Raw genomic sequence first — 23,933 nt, 5'->3', positions numbered from 1 at the left:
AAAAAAATCATTGATTTAAGTTGGTCCAATATTAAAATAAATAATTTTCAACTTTAATCTATTTTTCAAATAAAATTCAAAATTTCTGCATTTAAGAAATGCAATTTTGAAATTGTGGGAAAAAGATTAATAAAATAAAATACATTTTGAAAATTATTCAAATTTAAGTTATTTAGAAATAAAATTTCAAACTTAAAATAATTTTCAATTTTAATTAAATAACATGAAAATAATAATATTTTAAGTATCACGATGAAAATCAACTTAAATATTTAAATTTTCAATTTAATTAAATGTATTAAATTAAAGAAATAAATAATTAAGTATAGAGAAGACTTAATTATTAATTCTAATTTAATACTAGGAAAAATATACTTAACTTAGATTGTACCAAAATTAATTATTAAACAATTAATTTCACAATCTATGATATTTTCCTAATTAAATATTAAAAAATATAATTAGTACTAGAAATAACTATCTAGAATATATATATCATTAACTAAGTGTTTTTCTAAAATTAACTTTAAAATATTAAATGAAAAAAAAAATTCATATATTTTAAAAGTTAATTATGTTGCTAATTCAATTTTAATTAGGTTAGAATAATATAATTAACCTAATACAATTATTTAAATAAGGCAAATGGGCCTTCACAATTGAGGTAGTTCATGTGAGGGGGAGCTGGGTTCAGTATGTCGTACTCACTTCTATTGGCCCTCAACTCTCACACAAGGCCCAAAAGAGAGAAATTTAACCTTTAAATAAACAATTGTTATTCATTGAATAAGCCCAAATCTAATTGGGCCTAAATAAATTTACTTATGTCAAAATTTATTTTAGCAACCTAGTCCATTTACTTAGTAAAACTTAAATGGACTTCCTATATGTATCTAAGCCCAATAGCAAACATATAGGCTCACACAGGTCAAAATGATTTGGATGGGCCCTATCATGTTACTAGGTTTACACAGATGAAAGAAATTGCAAAAATTTACCTGTTACAAATTATTTATGAGATCTATTGACAATTGGACTATGATTAAAATCAGATGATTGGATCTGTTAACAAGTTAATCATAGCAATTTAGATCAAATAAGTAATAGGTTTGCAAAAAAAATTTGTATATTAATATATAAACAAACAATACAAACAAATAACTGATCTGGAATATCTGAAAAGTAAGCTAAAATATCTCAATTTTAAAATTAAAAATTAAATTAAATTTTAAAATAAATATCTTAACTAGAATTCAAACTAGGTTGTTAGAGAATATTTGAAAAAATTCAAAATTCAATAAACTCCTAAATATCCTAAATTCTAACAAAAAATCAAAAATATCTAACCAATTTTTCAAATATCAAGTTTATTCAAAATTTAAATTTATTTAAAATTTCTAATAAGATAATATAATAAAATATCTTGAATTTTAAATTTAGATATTTCATTATTATATTCTAAGTCTTATAATTTAATAAATTTAAATATTACATAAATAAACTAATTGAAAAAATAAGATATTTTATATGGTTAGAATATTTTTTTAAAAAAATAATAATAATAAGTTTGAAAAATTTATGGTTTGAAACCGTAAAATATCTAATCAAACTAAACTAACTAATTTTTCAAATTTCATATTATTTTTGCCAAAATATAATTTTAATAAAAAAAAATGTCCAATAAGATAAAATGTTAAACCTAACATATGTTGGGTTTTATGCCCTAAATAAAACTCATTTTAATATAATCAGATTTACTTATTAATAAAGATCAGAAATAACATTTAATGTTGCATGGTTCACATGATTTATTTCATGATTATTTATATAATGTATGAATTCTATTTAAGTCCAAAACATATCAATTTGTTAATGATTATAGTGTTGTCAACACAGTGGATATAATCTTAATTATATGTTCGAAAGTTTATTCCCTGATTTGTCAGTTCACTGGATTTAGACTGACATGATAATCAGCGATAGGTATTCTTACACCTTGGATAAGTGTTATGTCCTTTCCAGGGCATTGGCAAAATTTACCAGCATCAAATGTATGGAGTATACATTAGAAGGGACCGATATTGAACTTTGATTAGATATATTAGAATTTACCGTAATATCTATTCAATTCAATATCACCTGTTGATCCTAGATCAAATGATCTTAATCCTGATATGATTAGGTTCAATCTCAAGAGTGTTATTCGTGTTCTTTGATTTGTTAGTTAAGCCTACTTTTGGGTCAGGGTGATACGTACATTTTGGGAACACGGTAGTGCAATTGAGTGGGAGCGCTAACATAAATATGGAATCTATAGCTTCTATCTGGCGAATAGAAAGTAAAGGATGATTTCCTTCGAGCTTAACCAAACGAAAATAAATGGTGGAGATCTCATTTCACTTAGCTGAAATATCATTTATACAGGGTTAAGTGTTTTAAGGATAAAATACATTGTAGGGTGTTACGGTAATTTAATCCCTTTACAGTGTAAATCATCTATATAGAGGATCATTGATCACATTAGGGTTATAACAATGGATAACTAATGACGTGTCTATATCGTGGAACATATAGAACGTTCTATATACTGAGAGTGCAATTCTAAGTTCTATGCGTGGATTCAACGAAGAATTAATAAGTCAGTTAATTTAAGATATAAATTCTTGATCTGCTTATTGGAAGCTCGGATATATAGACTCATGAACCCCATACTAGTTGAGACCATACTGCTTGTAAGACTCAGTTAATTGATTTTGATTAATCAATTATAATTCTAAAGTTAGACTATGTCTACTTTGTGAATTTTCACTAAGCAAGGGCGAAATTGTAAAGAAAAGAGATTCTAGGTTTATTTATTAATTAAGAGACTTTATATGTCTAATTAATAAATATATTAAATGACAATATTATTTAATAATTAATTTTTAGTTATTAAATAATTAGAATTGGCATTTAAATGGTTGAATTTGAAAAATTGGCATTTTTGAGAAAATCAGATGCAGGAATGATAAAACAGCAAAATTGCATAAGTGAGGCCCATTATCCAAGCCCATGGCCGGCCACACTTTATGGGATTTATCATTTATTTTTTCATTATTTTAATGCCAAATAATTTTAACCTAAACCTAGGTGGTTACCTATAAATAGATAGTGATGGCTCTCATTCAAACTGAACTTCTGTCAGATGAAAACTGAGCCTCTATCTTTTCTCTATAGGCCGAACCTCTTCCCTTCTCTTTTCTTCTCTAAATTTTCGAAATCCTTGAGTGAATGAGTGAGTGCCCACACACATCAAGTGGTATCTCAATCATAGTGTGTAAGACTGTGGAAAAACAACCAACAAGAAGGAGATTCAGCATCAAAGGAAGGAGAGAAAGAGATCCAGGTTCAGATATTGATAATGCTCTGCTACAGAAAGGAATCAAGGGCTAGATATCTGAACGGAAGGAGTCATTATATTCCGCTGCACCCAATGTAAGGTTTACTAAACTTTATATGTGTTTATTTCATTATTTTAGAATTCATATTAGGATGTTAATGAAACATACTTGTTAGTAAATTTAGATCCTGGTAAAATATATCCAACAACATATTCCTAATCTTATAATTTTAATTAATAAAATATATTTCAAAAAATAACAAATTTGAAAAAAAAAATATATGATATGGTTAGCAAACTTTGAAATTTGAACAAGATTATTTTAAAAGATAATATTTTAATATCAAAGTAAGATCATTCAAATTTTAATAAAAAATAATATCTGATCTTATAATTAAAATAAATAAAATAATCTAAAATTTCAAAGTTAACCATAAGGCTCCTCTGTGAGAAATCAAATTTTTAAAATTCAAAGCCTACTAATATCAGAAACTAATTTTAATTAATTAAAAAATTAATAAAAATTAATTTATTCTGACAATTAGATTTTGATTGAAAATTCAGATTCTACACAAAATTCTACTAAAAATTGGCTTTTGTTTCAATGAAAAACGATTTTTGAATCAAAAGTTATGACGAAAACAAGTTTGAGGCACAGGGGTATGCATTACATACCCCTGCGCGCGCGGATTGGGGTGTCTGACCGAGCATCAAGGCTGCATGCAGCCTATCTGACCGAGGAACACGGGCGGGACAAGGGTATGCTTCGGACAAGGCTTTGTCTGAAGGGATTTTGTCCCATGCGCGCACGGGAGTGTGCTTTCAAACCCTGATATTTTCGTTCAACTTCAAAAAATCATAACTAATTCATAAAAAATCCAAATTAGAATCTGTAAAAGCCTAAATTTATTTTTTTTTGTCTACTTTCTAGAAAAAATAATTCCAGATCGAAATAAGAAATATTTCAGTAACATATATTGCGATTTCTAAACTATCATCAAATAAGCACATAAACCACATGAAACCATCCAAATCAACACATAACATCGTTTTAATTCATATTTCATGAAAGTAAATCATTACCATGGCTCTGAGGCCAGCTGTTGGAAATATTTTACCAGGATCTAGATTTACTACCATGTATGTTTCATTAACATCCTAATATGAATTCTAAAACAATGAAATATACACATATAAAGTTTAGGAAATCTTACATTGCGTGCAGCAGAATATAATGACTCCTTCCGTTCAGATCTCTAGCCCTTGATTCTTTTCTGTAGCAGAGCATCACCAAGATCTGAACCTGAATCTCTTTTTCTCCTTCCTTTGATGCTGATTCTCCTTCTTGTTGTTTGGAATCTCCTACGGTCTTACACACTATGATTGAGATACCACTTGATGCGTGTGGGCACTACTTTATCACTCAAGGATTTCGAAATTGAAGAAGAAAAGAAGAGAGAAGGTGGCGGCTAGAAGATTTTCTCTGAAGAAATGAGATGCATCATCTTTTTCTTGAAGCCATCACTACCTATTTATAGGTAACCACCTAGGTTTAACTTAGATGTATTTGGCATTAAAATAATAGAAAAATAAATGGTAAATGCTTAGTGTGGCCGGCCATAGGATGTTGGATTGGGCCCACTTTGCAATTTTGTCATTTTATCATTTTTCCATCCCAATTTCTTAAAAACGCCAATTTTCTAATTTAACCACTTAAATGCCAATTCCTATTATTTAATAACTAAAAATTAATTATTAAATAATATTGTCATTTAATATATTTATTAATTAGACATATAAAGTCTCATAATTAATAAATAAACCTAGAATCTCTTTTCTTTACAATTTTGCCCTTGCTTAGTGAAAATTCATAGAGTAGACATAGTCTAACTTTAGAATTATAATTGATTAATCAAAATCAATTAACTGAGTCATACAAGCAGTATGGTCTCAACTAGTATGGGGACCATGGGCCTATATAAACCGAGCTTCCAAGAAGTCGAATCGAATTTACCAAGTAAATTCCCTAACTTATTAATTCCTTATTGAATCCACACTTAGAACTTGGAATTGCACTCTCAGTCATATAGAACGCTCTATATGTTCCACGATATAGATACGCTATTAGTTATCCATTGTTATAATCCTAATTTGATCAACGACCCTCTAATAGATGATCTACATTGAATAGGCACTAAATTACCGTTACACCTTCAATGTGTTTTATCCTTAAAACACTTAGCTCCGTATAAATGAAATTTCAGCGAAGTGAAATGAGATCTCCACCAATTATCTCTGTTTAGCCAAGCTCGAAGGATATCATCGTTTCACTTCTAAATTCCTATAGAAGTTATAGAGTCCATATTTATGTTAGCGCTCCCACTCAATTATACTATCATGTTCCCAAAATGTACGTATCACCCTGACCCAAAAGTAGGCTTAACTAACAAATCAAAGAACATGTATAATACTCTTGAGATCGAACCTAAACATATCAAGATTAAGATCATTTGATCTAGGATCAACGGGTGATATTGAATTGAATAGATATTACGGTAAATTTTAATATATCTAATCAAAGTTCAATATCGGTCCCTTCCGATGTATACTCCATACATCCGATACTGGTAAACTTTGCCAATACCCTGGAAAGGACATAACATTTATCCAAGGTGTAAGAATACCTATCGTTGATTATCATGTCAGTCTAAATCCAGTGAACTGATAAATCAGGGAATAAACTTTCGAACATATAATTAAGATTATATTCCACTGTGCTGACAACACTATAATCATTAATAAATTCATATGTTCTGGACTTAAATAGAATTCATACATTATATATATAGTCATAAAATAAATCATGTGAACCATGCAACATAAAATGTTATTTCTGATCTTTATTAATAAGTAAATCTGATTATATTGAAATGAGTTTTATTTAGGGCATAAAACCTAACAGAAGCTGCTGTTTTTGGCAGCTGGTTTGATAATGTTTGTAAGTTTCAGCCTATGGATCGTTTTGAGAGGCTTGCTATGCTTCTTTGGGGGAGTTTGGGGAGCTCGTAATGACTTGGTGTGGAGTAATAAGGCTTTGTCGTTAGAGAGGGTGGTGAATGCTGCAATTACTTACCTTGATTCTTGGATGAATGCTCAATTAGAAAATAGAGTTGCTTCGCCAGTTTCTAGTCTGAATACAAAACGAGTGTGAGCAATGGGCTAAACCTCGTTTTGGTGAGATAAAGGTTAATTGTGATGTTGTTGTCTTTGAGGATGATAATAGTCTTGGTTTGGGTTGGATTGCTCGGGATCATAATGATTTATTCATTAATGCCTTGGCGATTAACTTATGGTCAACCCGACCTGTTTATGGCTGAAGCTATGGCGTTGAAGGAGGCGCTCAGTTGGGTGAAGGGGAGGTGGGTAGAGGGGTGTGTGTCTGTTGGTGTGGTTATGGAGTCGGACTCGCTGTTGCTGGTGATAGTTGTGCAATAGAAGAAGCGGTTGTTGTCTCCGGTGGGACTTTTAATCACGGACTGTGTTGCTCTTATGCAATCCTCTCATTTGTTTCCTATTTCAATTAATTTTGTTAAACGGTTTAGGAACCAGGTGACTAACTTTTTAGCTCGTTCTTATGGTTCTATTCCTAGCTGTGTTTCCTACGGGGGTTATGTCCCTACTGGTTTGGAAGCTACTTTAGTAGCTGATTTGATTTAATAAAAGTTAATTTTTTGGTTAAAAAAACAAAATAGAGGGTCCAATTGGTAACTTTTACAAAAGGGCTGAGATGCAAAATGACCCTAAATGTAGAAACTAAGTTAGTAAATGTCATCTTTTTAAAAAAGAAATTATGAAAATTGTAAAATATAATAAATTAGCTAATAAAAAATAAAAATACATTTATCACATATTTTTTTATAAAAATATATAATAATAAAATTAAGTTATATAATTTTTTTTAGTATTGCATATTATTATCTTGTAACAAAAATAAATAAATATATTAGATCATTAAATATATACGGCAGTATTTGATAAATCATATTACTGAAAATTAATATACCGTAGTAATAAAATTATATACCACAAAGAAATTATAACAATACTAAATTAATACTCAAAATATAAATATATCATGCTAACAAAATTATATATACCACTATTAAAATATGAATACATACCAAAAAATCTATATATAATAAAATAGAAACTAAATATCATCGTAAATAAATAATATACTATAGACAGCAAAAACCATATACCATGCAAGAAAACATATATACTTACAATAAAAAATAAAATAAAATAATATATTATTAAAAAATTATATATATCATATTAACAAAATTATATATCACCTAATAAAATAAAAACTAAACATTTATTATCTAAAATAAAATGATGTACTATACAATAAAACTTAATTACTATATAACAGAAAATATATACCTTACAATAGAAATATATATAATAATAACAACAAATAAAAATAAAATTATATATGATGCTAATAAAATTATATATCATGTTAACAAAAATACAATAGAAAATAGAACTTAAATATTATTTTAAAAAAATTATATACCGTATAACAAAAAATACATATACTATTCACCAAAACATATATACAAAAAATAATAATAATAAAAATATATATTACTAGTATATATACGTATACTATACTAACCAAATTATATACCACAATTAAAATATATACACCATGATAACAAAATTATATATTACGTATATGATAAAATAAAAACTAATTAAATATTATTTTAAATAAATAATCATACAATCAAAATATATAAAAGTAATAAAATTATATACCACTATTATACATATCAAAATAAAAAAATAAATATCTAAGAATAATAATATACCATACAACAAAATAGAAATGTACCGTACAACAAAATCTATATACCAATAACCCACAACAATTCATAAAAAATTTAAAAAAATCGACATAACTTTTAAACAAAAAAGATTTTTAACAAAACTAATATAGATATACTATAATTTTTAAATAATTTTCTTCTAATTCTAAAAAAAATGAAAAAAAAAATGAATGATTTTTTTTATGTGACAAAAGATAATATAAATAATAAATAGTTTAAAAGGGTGATTTCTCTACAAATTTTAAAATGAAAATATTTACTAAAGAGTTCTATTAAGACTATTTACTATAATGTTTTGAAATGAAGATATATATTAACATAGTCTTATAATTTGAGCTATTTACTATAATTTACAAAACACAAGAGTCAAAACTAGTTAGCATAGAGAAAAAGTTGGGTTACATTTGGGTGGGTGGGTTGCAATCGTACCGAATAGTCGCGGGATTTTGGGTGTTAAGCGTTGAAATTAATGATAGTTTCAGGGCTTACTCTAAGCCTCCATCCCCGTTTGTGGCTTTATGCTCTTTCACTCACTTCTATTTCTTTCATCTTTAATTGTGACTCTCAAACCAAACTCAAAATGGTATAAGACAAGTTGAAAATTTTCGTGTGAAGAGTTGTGAAAACATGATGGTTGGGTATTTCATGCGGAGAATGACAGTGTCAATGTCATGGCAGAACAAGGCACTTAGACAGAGAAGCTCATTTACAACCATGACCCATAATAGTATCCTCAAGGACAGTAGCCATGGCTGCCAAATTCTTATGTCCCCAACTCTTGTCTCCTTAGACTCCCCTGACATTTGGGCTTCCAACAATCATCATACCCATTACCAATTTTCATCGAATCGAAATTTCTGTAAGTAATACCTCTCGTGCCTAATGGGTCTTCTTCATTTAAGTAATTCGATGGCTGTAAACGGTTGAACTTGGGTTGGAAAATGTTAGTATGTGAATATGATGGGGTTATCATTTTTGTTGTACTAATACTTCAGCAACTAGAGTTGTATTTGGGGATGATATCAATGAGCTCATGTTGGGAGGTGTGTTGTGTTTGAATTTGATACAAGGATATTAAATAAGTCATCAAAATTACCAAAATCTTTTCATTGATTTAAGATGTAATGTGTTATCCTTAAAACCTGGTTTGATTGATTCTATATCTGATCTTCATCACAGCCAATGAGCAGACTGCTGCAGTAATTAATGGCCAGTTGATGGCAGATGAAATCAGGTCAAAAATAGCTTGTGAGGTGAGGAGAATGGAGGATTCCATTGGAAATGTTCCTGGCTTAGCTGTAATTATGGTTGGAGACAGAAGGGACTCGCAAACATATGTTCGCAACAAAATTCTTGCTTGTGAAGAAGTAGGAATGGTATCAACCGTAACTGCACTCCCAAATGATTGCACAGAACATGAATTACTTAGTGCCGTGGCGAGTTTTAACGTTGATCCATCTGTTCATGGGGTCCTTGTGCAGCTTCCTCTGCCTCAGGTAACATAAGAATTTGTGTGTGAGTTAACCCTTGTATGTTGTTCATTTGACTTTGAGGCATCTGTATATTATTAATATTTGATGGCTTTGTTGTACTGGAATAGGTGAATATAAGAGCATTAGATATATAGAATTATGATGAAATACGATTTGATTAATTCCCTTTGGTAAAGTTTCACTAAGTTAACATGTAAGGCAATTAATAGCTGAGATTTTGATACATGAAATATCAGAACTTGCTCCTGTTGTGTGATGACTTACAACAGAATGTCTGGGACAGCATTTGGATGTCAGAAAAATTTCAGATGTGCTGAGCCTAGAAAAAGATGTAGATGGTTTCCATCCAATCAACATAGGAAATATTGCCATGAGAGGGAGGGAGCCATTATTCATTTCCTGTACTCCAAAAGGTTGCATCGAGCTGTTAATCAGGTCTGGCATTGAAATAATGGGGAAGAAAGCTGTTGTGATAGGAAGAAGTAACATCGTTGGATTGCCTGCATCATTGCTGTTGCAGGTAAGTCTATTTTTAAAAATAAATTAATAAATAACTATACACCAATACATTTACTCAAGTTGCTCATATTCTAATATTTAAGTACATTAATTATTTATTTATTTTTTTCTACAGAGGCACCATGCCACAGTTAGTATTGTCCATGCATTCACAGAAAACCCGGAACACATCACGCGTGAAGCTGACATTTTAATCACCGCTGTGGGAATGCCTAAGCTGGTGCGCGGAAATTGGCTAAAGCCTGGTGCTGTTGTTATAGATGTGGGAACTAGTCCAATAGAGGTATGGTGAACTTGTCACAAGTTTCTTATAGTTGAACTTGCATTGTAATTGTACTTTTTTCATATGTGTTTCATACTTAGCGTAGAATTAGCAACAAACTTGTGATTTCATGTTACACATCCCATTTTAATTTGCAGGATGCCAGCTGCGAGTTAGGCTACCGTCTAATGGGAGATGTTTGTTATGAAGAAGCAGTGAGGGTGGCATCCGCTGTCACCCCGGTTCCTGGAGGAATCGGACCTATGACCATTGCCATGCTCCTATGTAACACCCTTGATGCTGCAAAGCGTGCACATAATTTCATTTGAGTTGGGAAATTTGCCGAGCAGCAATCTTACTTCTCACATCTGCCTCAGTTTTGTTGCCAAAGTAAGCCGAAACAAAATAAGAGCATTTCTAATAGAGTGTCAAACTTCTTTAAAGAAAAAAGAATTGCGCAAATTTAGGATATGTTTAAAGGTGTGTTAAATTTAGCACTAAGTCTATGACACTGCATAAATGTTGTTTTTTTTCTTGATTACAATTTTGTCACTAATTATTTGATGATAGTTTTATTTTAAAAAATAAATAAATTAATGATAGGTTTTTATTCATATGTTTTAGTACAATGTTGCCACTAGTTAGTTTTCTAATTTGTGTTATAAATTTCTGGTGTATATTGGAGAATAATTATAATTATATTGCTAAAAAAATAAAGTAATTTGTAGTGTAAATTTTTAAATTTAATTTTTTATCGTAATAATACTTAAATTATAGGTTGAAATTTTTTGTAAATAACTGGTTGTTAATTATTAAATCAATATTCATTTGTTATTTTTTTATTAATATATTTAAATGAATTTTTAATTAACATGGATTCATCAAAGATTACCATGTAATCACTGACTTAACATTTAAAGGTCAAAGTCTTAGAAATATAATTTAGATATTAGGGGAATTTTTAATTGTATACGTATTATTAAAATTAATTATAACCTTAACAATTTAATTGATGCCAAATACTCGAGTAAGTGAAATAGTTCTCTCATTTTCTTCACAAGCTGCGTCAGTTTGTTTTTTTTTTTTTTTTTTTTTTTTTTTTTTGCGTGTGAATTTTTAATTATTTTTTTCTTTTTCTTTCTTTCTCCTCTCTATCACTTAAAAAATATTTTTCAATTATCATTTGAGTTTAAAGCTATCATTGTGATTTATTTTTCGATCATTTTGATACGTGAAGTATATATTATTTTTATTTTTACCAAAAAATATAACCAAAATCAAAAGTAACTATTGAGTTTCTTTTATAATTTATTAATAAAATAGTCACTAAATTTTAAATTCAAATAAAATTAATATATCAACTAACTTATGTTATTATGAAGTTGTTTTTTAAGGGGGCTATAAGGTTGTTTCATGTCTCCTAAATAATAGTCTATTTTATTAAATAATTTTTGTACATAAAGAAACTAAATGATATTTTAAAAATTATAAATTTTTTATTTTAAGTAACATTATACACTTTTCTTGGGTAAGATATTCTTATGATTTTTTAATAACACTTAAATTACCTTTCAAATCTATTTGAGAGTCAAGCTTAACAACATCATTACCAAAAAATATTACTCGGAATCAAAAGCAATATTTTTTTTTTTTTTTGAGTAATTTGAGGCAAAATCCCCTTAACTATTAATTTACTTGCCAAAAATCATCCCTCATATTTTGGTGGGAAAACCCTCCAAAGTACTGTTCTGTTTACATTTTTAAGGCGTCGTCTGTCCAGCCTCGTTAAGTCCTAATTTTGCCCACGTGGCAATGACAGGTCACTAAAAATTATCCTATGTGGCCATATTTTACAAAATAAAAATAAAAACTTTAAGTGTAATTTGCGGCAAAACCCCCAACTATCAATTTACTTGCAAAAAACCATCCAAAAAACTTTAAGGTTGGATGGTTTTTTGCAAGTAAATTGATAGTTGGGGGAATTTTGCCGCAAATTATTCTTAAATTTTTTATTTTTATTTTAATTTTTATTTTGTAAAATATGGCCACGTAGGATAATTTTTTAATGACCTGCCATTGCCACGTGGGCAAAATTAGGATTTAACGAGACTGAACAGACGGTACCTTAAAAATGTAAACGAAACAACACTTTGGAGGGTTTATCCGGATGGTTTTTTGTAAGTAAATTGATAGTTGAGGGGGTTTTGCCGCAAATTTCTCTTCTTTTTTTTTTTATATATTTTATTAAGAGATAATTAACCAAACTTTAAATCAAACAAAATTTTATATATTGACCCACTTTTGGTTATTTATTTAGATTAGTTACTTTTAAAATTATAGTTTCAGTTTAATATTATACTATGTGTTTTATTGTTTAAGATACATTTACATTTTATTTATTAAATTTGTATTACCTTTAAACTTTAATCAAAAAATATAATGAGTTAAATAAAATTTAAGAAATTACAAAATAATTTTTTAATAAAATTGATTTAGGCATTTTTTTTAATATAAATCATTTTATGATATTATTTAAGATACCATTTTGTTTCTTAGTTTTGTTAGAAACCTATCAAAATGACTCCATTTTGCTAAGGCATCGGCTGGTTTGTCAAAAAACATTCTAGCTTTTTTAAAAAAATATATAACTAAACATACACAAACAAAATAAAAACTAAGTAAAATTGTCATATTAAGATGAGTAATAATATGTGCATACATAATGTGTAATTCCTTCTTTCTTTTTAATTTGTGTGTGCCGATATCATTAAGATATTGGAATTTGGAGGGACGATGGCATTGATGGAGATTTGCGCTCTACTTAATTGAGATAGAAACTTAAGAATCGATTTTGCTGATTTTCCAGGTTTAAACAATATACATTCTGAACCAACGAATTGTTAAATCTCCACTAAGTAGGGAGCCTATAAACATAAACAGAACCAACCTCTCGAGAGATAATAATAATTATAATAGTAATATTATGAATAACAAACCCAACGCAAATACACCAACATAAGAATGCTACAATTATGTCCCTTCATTCTTCAACTTGGGTTCCGCTTGGTAATGGCTCTACAACTGGAGGTATACAATCCACTTTGTAACGCAGCGCCTATTACATCGAAAGAAGAAAACAAAGAGTTACGTGGCATTGAATCGAATCAACACTTCGAAAAATGTGAAGAAAAAAAAAATGATTCATTTTGGATGCTACAAACATTCAGGATACCTTCTTAAAGAAATTTGCATATGAGTTGTCCCAAATCAGTCTGTAATCTCCAGCCATGCATGTGCAAAAGTTACCCTGGAAAAATGAATTCCCATGAAATATTAATCAATTATGATCTCAAGTATTACAACAGCAAAATGGCCACAAGGGTATAATACTAAACTCACTTGATCAGATTCATAACGTCGATAAGGTAAAATTAGCTGTTCCACAAAAAATTATCAGTTTAATTAGAGGACGTTAAAAAATAGGGAAAAATGAAAGGAGTGATATGTCTAGGGAATAAAGTTGTAACATCATAGAATAATGTATGAAAGAAAGAACAAAAAACCAACTCACAGTTTTTTCTCCAGAAGGATTTGTATATTCCACACTAAATCCAATATCCTGAAACACAGCATACAGCTCAATTGTAGGAATTCTTGAATTTTACAAAAAATTATAGTACAAGTTTCAAAATTGCAAATTTTCTAAGACTTGCAATGTTCTGTTACAAATGTTTTATCGTAAAATCCCACTTCAGTTGACTAAATTCATTATGTAGTTACAGGTAATAAAAATTGCACACACAAACCCAAGTAAAGATGGAAATACAAGTGAAAATTAAATTTGAAAATGAAGAAAGAAAAGCCACAGCAGAAAGCATTATCCTCAACTCAAATCCAAAATGTAATAAACCAATAGGACAATATATGAGCATTAGGGCCGCTTATCAGTTACCGGGCAAGTATACAATTGAAAAAGATAGAAACTAAGGAAAGTTAGACTCATCGTTTTTTGTTAAGAACACCAAACTAAAACTCAACACCCCAACAACATAATTTTGAGTTTAATGGGTATTATCTATGAGTGAGTATTATAAGAAAAATTTGAGTTTCTATGTTTAATTTTGCTAAAACAAATTATATGAGTTGGGATTGTTATGGCTTAATCTTTATAAAATTAATATTTATAGTTATTTTTATTAATAACCATCAATGAATAATACTCATTTAAAAGTGTTCCACATATATATATATAATAATTTGATTGAAAATTAAAATATAATAAAATAAAACAGAACAGTGAAAAATAATTCAACAATCCCCAGTCCAATAAACTCCATTCCTTCTATTATAATAAATAAAAAGAAATATCACTATCAAGAGCACCAATTAGGGTTAAGGAACAATACCACAGTTATCTTGCCCTGTACAACAGAGAAATCCCAGGCGATGTATGAATTAATTGCATCTACTGACAGCAAAATCTGAAAGTGTAGTAAAAAGTAAAGCGTTAAAAATAAAAAAGTATACGAACTTTTGATCCAGAAAAAAAAAATTATTATATAGGAAAACCACAAAATACAATCAGAAGTTCCCACTGTTACCTACGCTGGCCTATTTGGAAGCACATAGACACGTGGATAAGCTAATTACATGCTTTCTTTTCTAATATAGTCATAAAATGGTAGTATCTTATGTAAACTTTATCTTTCCCTTGTATTCTTTTGAGTGTTTCCACTCTACACTCTATTTTATTATTTCTCAATCATTGATAATATAAGATCAGTGATTTTGTTTTGTTTTTGAAAATAAAAAAAAAAAAAGTAAATTAAGATCCCAATAAATATTTCAGAATTCCTTATTACTCGGCTTACTAAGCATATTGCTTCTGAATTGGAAATTTGGAGCTAGTCATATTTTGTTGAATGAACAAACTAGTAGTATATACCAATTATTGGAAGAAATAATGGCATGGGCAATGGACAAGGAAATATCAACATGCGAAATCTGGAAAAATCTTATGTTCACAATTCACATGCCAATTTATCTCAAACTAACATATGAATGCATAGAAATAACTTTTGTTGTGTTTATGAGTTGGTGTGCTATATCTCCAGAATTGAAGGATGTAACCATTTTTTGTGTCCCTTGCTCTATCTTCATACAATTATAAGAAAAAAATTACCTATCTTATTTTGTACGCTCAATGATTATGTTCCGTTAAAAAAAAACTAATAATTTTGTTGAGAAACATAAAATTACTAATCAATAGAGAAAAAGTCGTAGAAAAAAAAAGGAATAAAAATAACAAGCAAAACACCAGGCACTAGTAATTAAAACATGGTGGTATCGACGTAAGATCATGAGTGCAGTGTTAATATTACACTACTCACAGCGCATGAGCAAGCATTATGCTGATTTGATAAACTTAAAATGCAAAGAAATCACTAACGATAATAAAATCTTAAGAATATATTTTAAAAACAAACCTCGTGACATTTTCCAGCTGGAACAGTTATTTCTTTGTAATCATCATTTTTCCTGTTCAAGAAAGACGATATGAGAATGCAGAATGAATTGTACAGTCATGCATAATGCATAGAACATCTATATTTACCTTCCTTCCAATGCACCAGCTTCCTCTGCTGAGATAAAGAAGGGTGAATTTGCGAACACCTCACTATAGGAAAAGTGAGAACAGACATTAACTAAAATAAGAAATTGATACAACACACCTAACAGTAAGTACAAATGCTATCTTTTTTATGACCGGTAACAAGAGCTTCATCATAGAACTTCTATCTCATTAATATAGTAGAAGATTCACATTGTCATTCAATTTGGGATTAAACAAAGCAAAACATCTAACCACCAGCAACAGGAATAGAGTATTATATTAATGAACATAACTAATATGAAGAAAGACATCAATTAAAATAAGAAAATGATTTATATAAATATAAATACATATATATACTAGTAGTAAAGGCTCAAGGCATGAGCTGCAGCTATAATAATAAATATTATATATTAAAATAAATAATATATACTTTTTTTTGAAAGAAAAATAATATATACTTAAACAAGCAAGTCATACCATAAATTTTAAATTATATAAAATGAAAAATTTATACAAAAACATTGTTTTCTTCTATGCAATGGTTAAAATTAAATACAATATCTCAAATACAAACAAATAGAAGACTGTAAGAAGATTAATTGGACTTGATTATATTTTTTTCCATTAACAAATAGATTAGACCTACTATTTTTTATATTTTTGATTTTTTTTTTTAATTTTAATAATAAATACCATTATTTTCAAATAAATAGGATTAACTATATATCCAATTACTAAAATTAAATTTCAAATAATAGTGATATGAGCACACACAAGTTATATAATGCTATTGAATTTTAAATCTACAATTTTTTCTTTAAAAATTTAAACAATTCGTTTGTATTTTTACAATTACTGAACAATTCGTTATATATATTAGGATATATATTGAACAATTATTGGGTAGTGATTGTTTTTAATCACTACCATGTACTTTTAGTATTTTTGGTACATGGATAAGTTGCAACTTCATTTTTTTTGACTTAATGGTGCATAATGTGGTTACAACTTACAAGGAACCTCCCAAAAATTTTAAATTTTTTTTAATAATTTAGAATCCTGTTTTGAGCATCCTTAAATTATTCCAATTTTTTCAGAAAATTTAGGAGAGATCCAGAACCTAAGTACATTGCACACTGACATGTAAAACAAATGAAGTTACAACTTATACATGTAACGAATATATACCCAAAATACTAAAGATACCTATAGGTAGTAATTAAAAATAATCAATACCGGTATGGTACCTTGAGGATCCTAAGTATGTATGTGTGTGTCTATATATATATATATATATATATATATATATAGAAAGAGAGAGAAAGAGAGAAATAATATGAAATGCATTTGCCCCAGCCCCAGCCCCATTCCAGGTGTTCTTGAAAGAAAAAGGTAATCACGATGTAAACCACAAGGTGATGGAAGAGAAGGAAGTATCACCTAGGAAAAGAAACATCCATAGGAATTCCTCAACCAAAATGTATTTTTAGTTCTCAAAAACAAGGTCAGTTCCAGTATAGGAAGTAAAATGCAAGGCTCTAAAGCTGAAAAAGATTAATAGTTGGTAATTACGCTAAATGCAAGTACTAAACTAACACTCACATTAAAACATAACAAAGTTATGAGGAATCTAACTCACTAATAAATTAACATACTTAACAGAAACAGAAAAAAAGAACAATTAATACCTAATAAATGTGATGAACCTTACAAACTCAGTAGTGTAGACATCAACTGCCTGTTCAAAGACACCAACATCTTCCCTCTTTCTGCCCATTTGAAAATAGAGAAGCATAAACCCATTAAAAAAATAAAAAAAGAATTAAAAAAAAAAAACAAATAATGAACGAAATAAAAATCTTGCTGCCTCACAGCAGCAAAGTGCGATAAAAACCAATCACCATTGAAAAGTTAGCTGGACAAATAATAAAATGAAAAACAATCTTACAACTTTCTAGCCTCGAACCGCCCCCAAGCCAATGAAAGAAAGAGCCGAATAAAAAGCACCATCGCTGTAAGGTTATATAGAGGTGGTCCATAACGATGTCTTTGCTCTTCCATTGGACTATAAAAAATAATATGTCCAAATTAACTAATATCGAACAACATCACACTGCTTTCTTAAACTTGTATTTTTATATACTTTAGAACTTCCGTATCTTATGAAGTACACACTCACACATATATTTATGTACATATATATTTAAATATCATCTCAAATTAGAAAGAAAAAAAAACAAGAAGCATAAATAGTGGAAAGGATACAAACTATCCTCAAAACTTACCCATCATCATCATTTATTTGACGGGTGAAATCTAGTAAAACCTGCATCCAGAAAATGAAATCTAAAGATTTACTCAAGGTATCATTAATTTTAAAACAACGGAATACAAATAAACAATTCATACAAAGCATCGCAATGAGTCTAGTGAAACATAACTCAAACTAAACCCAACAACTATATGTATATGAAAACTCATATATTGAACTATATAAATTACTAATTACTAATACTATTACTGAACACATTGTGTCAATGAAAACTCGAAGATGTAACGTTCCAAGGAACTGCATGACTGGTAGCATGTAAACTGCATAAAAGAAAGTACATGCAAAAATGGTTCATGAACAATACCTGTGGAACCCCAACCAAGTACTTCACGAGGGTTTTGTATACACCTGTAGCTGAACCAAGCTGAGCTAACTGTTTCCTCCTGGGAGAGTAGCGGGAGATATTACATAAATTTATTGTTCATAGCTTGACAAATATGGTGGTCTAAAATGCATAATGTGATTTTTAATAGTTTTGATTCATTAGGATTGATTCTTTATTTTTTTATGTTTTTAGGAGATGAATTTGTCAAGGAATTTTAATTAATTTGAAATAGGACTCCTAGTGAGATGATTAAAAGAGGTAATTAGGTTGTCACTAGTTAAATTACATACAAGTATTTTCAGATTTACAAGCTCTCTAAACATAGAGTATACACTTCTGCATCTTTGTGTTTTATTACATTGATTAGTATCCAAGCAAGGTTGGAGATGAATCTAATTTCAATAATCGGAAAAATCAACCAACCAAGGGGGCCATCACACTGCAAGGTATGACTCTATGGGGTTCTCCCACTGACTTTGCAACTACCAACTATGAAATAGGAGGGGTTTAATCTAGACTCTCGCAAACAGGAAGCCAAAGATTTCTCTCCAAGAAACACCACTGAGCATATTATGATTCTGATCATGTGATAATAGAAGCGATTGACAATTAGTCATGATTATGATTTCGACTATGAACTCGAAATCTCATGTTTCAATAAGTATTAATCATTGAAATTTGTCAAAGTCAGGCTAAATTGGTGGTAAAAATTAGAAGAATGTGCCGCAACACGGTGGAAGCAACTTATTATTCCAAGAAAAACCAAGGCCTAATAACAATACGCACTTAGGCAAAGTTGAAAAGGTTAGCAAAGGCTAAATTGTTGCCATGATAATAGGATGGGAGACAGCAGTATTATAATTACGGGAAAAGTCACAAGCACTTAAGGATACAACCAGAAATTTCATATTACGGTGTTAAAAAAAAGTGTATATTAGAAGAGATAAATTGAAATTGAGCAAGCTTGCCATCTTCAAAGTGCTGTTGAACGAAAAGTGAATGATAACTTGATAAGACTGAAGATGTAGAAGGAGCTTAAACTAGTTCAAATAATTAGCTTTAGTTCTCTTTCAATGACCATACACTTGATTTCTAAAAGGGATATTTTATTGAAGTTCATAGTGATGATAATTTTTTGGCATCAAATCGGTGTAATACAAGCTCAAGGTTACAAAGGCTCCAAGTAAGCTTAATTGCAGATGCAAGGAAATGACATTTACTATTTTCTTCAACAGCCAACTTGAGAACAAACTTTCTTTCAAAGAGAAACTTATGTAAGACAGATAAAATGATTTTTAGTACTTTTTTTTCTTAGGACCATTTTATTAGGAGTTTAACTTGTTTTCTTATCTTTTAAAACAAAAACGAAAAATTACGACTCGAAGTAAGTAAGACTAATTAATCAGTCTATGAATAAACCCCTAGGCTCATGATTTCAGTTAGTCTTTTTTGAATATACATTCATGTATTTTCAAAATTATTAGTTCCCTAAACTCCTAGAAAAATATTAACTTCTCTTTTTCTTTTAATGCATTATATGTTTATAATATACACCCAAGCATCTCTTACCTCTCCATTTGTTGGTCCCATAGAAGTGCATATCGATCATGTATACTTCCTCCAGAATTAATTAAAGCATCAACTACAGCTTGTTTATTCCTCTCAGAACGTTCTCTTTGTTGTCTGATAAGTTTTCCTCGAAAATCTTGAGGCATGTATGTCATAACTGCAAAAATATTCAAAGTCACATAAATCAATTTTTAAAAATATATTGTTACCACATACTACTAAAGAAAATCCCAAAAATCAAAACAAGCAGATACACAGCCAAACAACTGCATATCTATAATGATCAATTGGAATCTAGATTAAAATTATTTGGTCAAGAAAAGCAGCAGAGTGCAAATCCAACTAATCATCACATTTAAATCCTGTCACAGTCCTTGCACAAATTGTTGTTGGTGTGCTCATATGTATCACTATAAGTTTTCCTAAAAGTTGTGTTTGTATTCAGTAGTCCATTCTGGGCTTCGCCCAACTAATCCCATGGGGCGTTGGCAGTTCGACCAGGAGACCTCCCACATGCCCCAAGTTTTTGAGTCTATGAAGGATTTGAACAATGGAATACCCACCGCACCCCCTCACGGGTACATATAGGGGTACATATACAATTTTAGATCAGTAAGCACCCAGAATATGTGTAGAAATTAAGTGAGTGATATATCAAACTACCAAACAATATGTCAAGTATTTAGTTTCAAAATACGAATTAGAAGATTATAAAATTCAGGTTAGTGAAATGCAAGCATTAATTGACATGCCTATAAAATCAACCTGTATTGAACACGCGTTCAGAATTTGTAGCTTGGAATGTTTCTAAAGCTTTCAAAGTGTTCTGAAATTTAGATTTGATCTGCCCCAGAATAACAGCAAGTTCAGCATCATCAGGAGTATTGTGCTGTTGGAGCTGCATTCAGTCATGAAAAACTCCATGATTAAAAATTAATGTAAAACCACCATAAGACCCAAGGTATACAAGTAGACATCATAATAGCTCTTCAGGTAGTTTTCAAAGCAAGATTTTATCTTATTCTTACCGTGGGAGGCCAATGAGATGTATCAAGTAAGAAGAGAATCTCTTCAATATGTTCTCGATTCTTCCACATGTTCTCATCGATTTTATGGGGTGGTGGAGAGTCAGATTCATGTAATAATAAGCTTTCACCTAAAAAAAAAAACATATAAAAAACCAGGAAAACCCAGATAGCAAATAAACGACAAAAAGTAAAAAATAAATAAGAACAAAAGAAAAGGTGATTTTAGCATGAGTTTGATTTTATTTTTTTCTCTTGCTGAATATGAGTTTGAGATACTTGGTACCTTAAAAGCATCACATTCGGGGACATACAATACACAATGCAATCATTGCATACATTGCTTCCTAAGTTACACTAAAAGCTAAAAATCATGATGATAGCAGTATCACATCAAAGCGTTTCAATACAAAAATCTTTAGCAAAAAAAAAAAGATTTCAATTTAAAGACTTTCTAACCTATAATGTGAGAGAGCATAAGAAAACAGAAAAATAACTGTGCTATATTGAGAAAAAACCAAAATTTTATAGCCCTAACAACAAAAGGATCATCAAAAAACCCTGAAAATCTATCACACAAATTTCGAAAAATACCTTGAGAGGGGGGAAGGTCACGGAGTAAATCATTAGCCATGGAGCGAATTTGAGAGGAGAGACGAGAGACGTCATCGGATAAAGGAGCGAAAGGGTATTTGTCGTAGTAAGATGAAAGGAAAGTTCTCGTTATAGGTACAAGACCCTCCGTGGACGCCATTTTTGTTGGCTATTTTCTTTATTTTTGGTTTTGGTTTTGGTTGGTTGGGTGATCCAAGTGTTTCAGTTGTTGGTGGGTTGGAAGGAGAAGTAATGAAACCGAAGAAGAAGAAGAAAGTAAAGTCCACGGCAGCGTGCTCTTTCGCGTCTTTGCCTTTGGGTCCACTTTACAGGGCCCCACACCGCTTTCCCCAGCAGGAATCAATCCATTCGAGCGAAAAAAAAAAAGGAATCAATTGGATAGTCTAAATTGGAATTTAGAATATCAAACAAATATCTATAATATACTCACTTTGTTTTTTATTTATTATTATCTCAAAATAATTGTTTTAAATTTTTTTTAAAAAAAATCTTCAGCAAGTTTAAATTAAATTATTTGAAATTAGTACTAACAAACTTTTTCTTGGAAAATACTATTTTTAATGAAACGATACTTTCACATTTAAGTTTTAATTTTTGTTTAATTTCTCAAAAAAAATTATTTTTTTTTTAAAATAACATAACAATAAAATAAAATTTAAATTTGTCATAATAAAAAATTTGTTATAAATATTATTAATTATGTGGATATCCAAATCTTTTATTTATTGTCATTAATTGTAATCAACATTCCTCTTTTCCTTAGTTTCCTTTTTTCTTAGTTTCTTAATATCTCACTCTTGTATTTGTATAAATAGGGGTTCACCCCATTGGAATAAACAACTCAGAAATTCTCATTCACTTTCTCTTTCTCTCTTCATCTTCTTCTTTCTTCTCATCTACTTTATATTATTTTATATTATTTTATAACACGTTATCAGCACGAGTCTCTGCCCAAGCTTCAAGCATGAATCTCTGTCTAAGACCCAATGTAAGTATTTTGTTAAAATTCTTGAATTGTTTCAAAGTCACGATACACTAAATATATATTTATATATATACTCATCTGACTGAAACAATTTCAAGAATCATTTGGTTTCTTTTTTCTTTTTATCTATATATTATATATGTATGTATATGTTTTTATATATTTATTATTAATGTTATATATATATATATTATGTTGTTATCATTCATAATATTTACAATGTATGTGTGCCTATGATATGATAGAGAAAATCTATATAAATTATACATATATCTAAAAGATTATGTATTATCGATAAAATATTGCATATATCCTGAAGATTATGCATCATCGATAAAATATTGCATATATCCTGAAGATTATGCATCATCGATAAAATATTGCATATATCCTGAAGATTATGCATCATCGATAAAATATTGCATATATCCTGAAGATTATGCATCATCGATAAAATATTGCATATATCCTGATGATTATGCGTCCTTAATAAAATCTTGCATATATCCTGAAGATTATGCAAACGTAATATTCATTATATAGTTGATGAATATATAATGAAAGAGATGAATACATATTTATATATATGTTCTTGTATTCTTTGAGGACAATGAAAAATAATCTAATATCGATATAGATTTTGACAAACATTTTCTAAAGTAAATGTTTTATATTTATCGAAGAAAAAAAAATGATTGTATTTATGTGAATACAACTAAAGAATCATTAAAAATGATTATTATTGATGCAATTTTATAGTGGGTTTTGAATACCCAAAAAGAATGTTAAGAAAATTGCATTGAAACATTAAAGTATAAGAATAACAATGAGCATGACTAATGTTATTTAAATACATGAGGCAGTATTTATTGTTCATCATTCCCTGCAGAGAATGATACGAATTGAAGTCA

The 23,933-nt window shown here is 29.3% G+C and overlaps 2 protein-coding genes across 2 annotated transcripts; one reads left to right on the top strand and one right to left on the bottom strand.

The window, feature by feature from the left end:
* The first annotated feature begins 8,623 nt into the window (after positions 1–8,623).
* Positions 8,624–11,296, top strand: LOC115717445 (bifunctional protein FolD 1, mitochondrial). Its single transcript, XM_030646434.2, has 5 exons — positions 8,624–9,139; positions 9,460–9,776; positions 10,057–10,293; positions 10,408–10,575; positions 10,713–11,296. The coding sequence occupies exons 1-5, from the start codon at positions 8,908–8,910 to the stop codon at positions 10,881–10,883; spliced, it is 1,125 nt and encodes a 374-aa protein (XP_030502294.2). The 5' UTR covers positions 8,624–8,907; the 3' UTR covers positions 10,884–11,296.
* Positions 11,297–13,379: 2,083 nt separating this feature from the next.
* On the bottom strand, positions 13,380–22,427 carry LOC115716694 (uncharacterized). The gene is made up of 15 exons (XM_030645551.2): positions 22,017–22,427; positions 21,426–21,553; positions 21,163–21,295; positions 20,398–20,554; positions 18,808–18,886; positions 18,457–18,497; positions 18,120–18,236; positions 17,860–17,940; positions 16,169–16,231; positions 16,041–16,092; positions 14,961–15,035; positions 14,126–14,173; positions 13,954–13,989; positions 13,787–13,861; positions 13,380–13,669 (listed from the first exon to the last, which is right to left on the bottom strand). Exons 1-15 carry the CDS (start codon positions 22,174–22,176, stop codon positions 13,595–13,597), a joined length of 1,320 nt encoding a protein of 439 aa, XP_030501411.1. The 5' UTR covers positions 22,177–22,427; the 3' UTR covers positions 13,380–13,594.
* Positions 22,428–23,933: the final 1,506 nt, after the last annotated feature.

Source organism: Cannabis sativa, chromosome 5 (genome assembly GCF_029168945.1).
Source record: "Cannabis sativa cultivar Pink pepper isolate KNU-18-1 chromosome 5, ASM2916894v1, whole genome shotgun sequence".
Taxonomy (NCBI): Eukaryota; Viridiplantae; Streptophyta; class Magnoliopsida; order Rosales; family Cannabaceae; genus Cannabis; species Cannabis sativa.
Note: the sequence above shows the minus strand (reverse complement) of the source record. Positions and strands in the feature narration are given on the sequence as shown.

Bases quoted from the DNA above. Each gene is read 5' to 3' on its own strand.
- LOC115717445 (XM_030646434.2), top strand. From the start codon at position 8,908: ATGATGGTTGGGTATTTCATGCGGAGAATGACAGTGTCAATGTCATGG. The intron at 9,777-10,056 runs GTAACATAAGAA...TGTCTGGGACAG, and splicing joins TGCAGCTTCCTCTGCCTCAG to CATTTGGATGTCAGAAAAAT. The intron at 10,576-10,712 runs GTATGGTGAACT...TTTAATTTGCAG, and splicing joins TGGGAACTAGTCCAATAGAG to GATGCCAGCTGCGAGTTAGG.
- LOC115716694 (XM_030645551.2), bottom strand. From the start codon at position 22,176: ATGGCGTCCACGGAGGGTCTTGTACCTATAACGAGAACTTTCCTTTCA. The intron at 18,498-18,807 runs GTATTGTTCATG...TTCTGGATGCAG, and splicing joins ACTTGGTTGGGGTTCCACAG to GTTTTACTAGATTTCACCCG. The intron at 15,036-16,040 runs GTTTGTTTTTAA...CTACACTTTCAG, and splicing joins CAGCTGGAAAATGTCACGAG to ATTTTGCTGTCAGTAGATGC.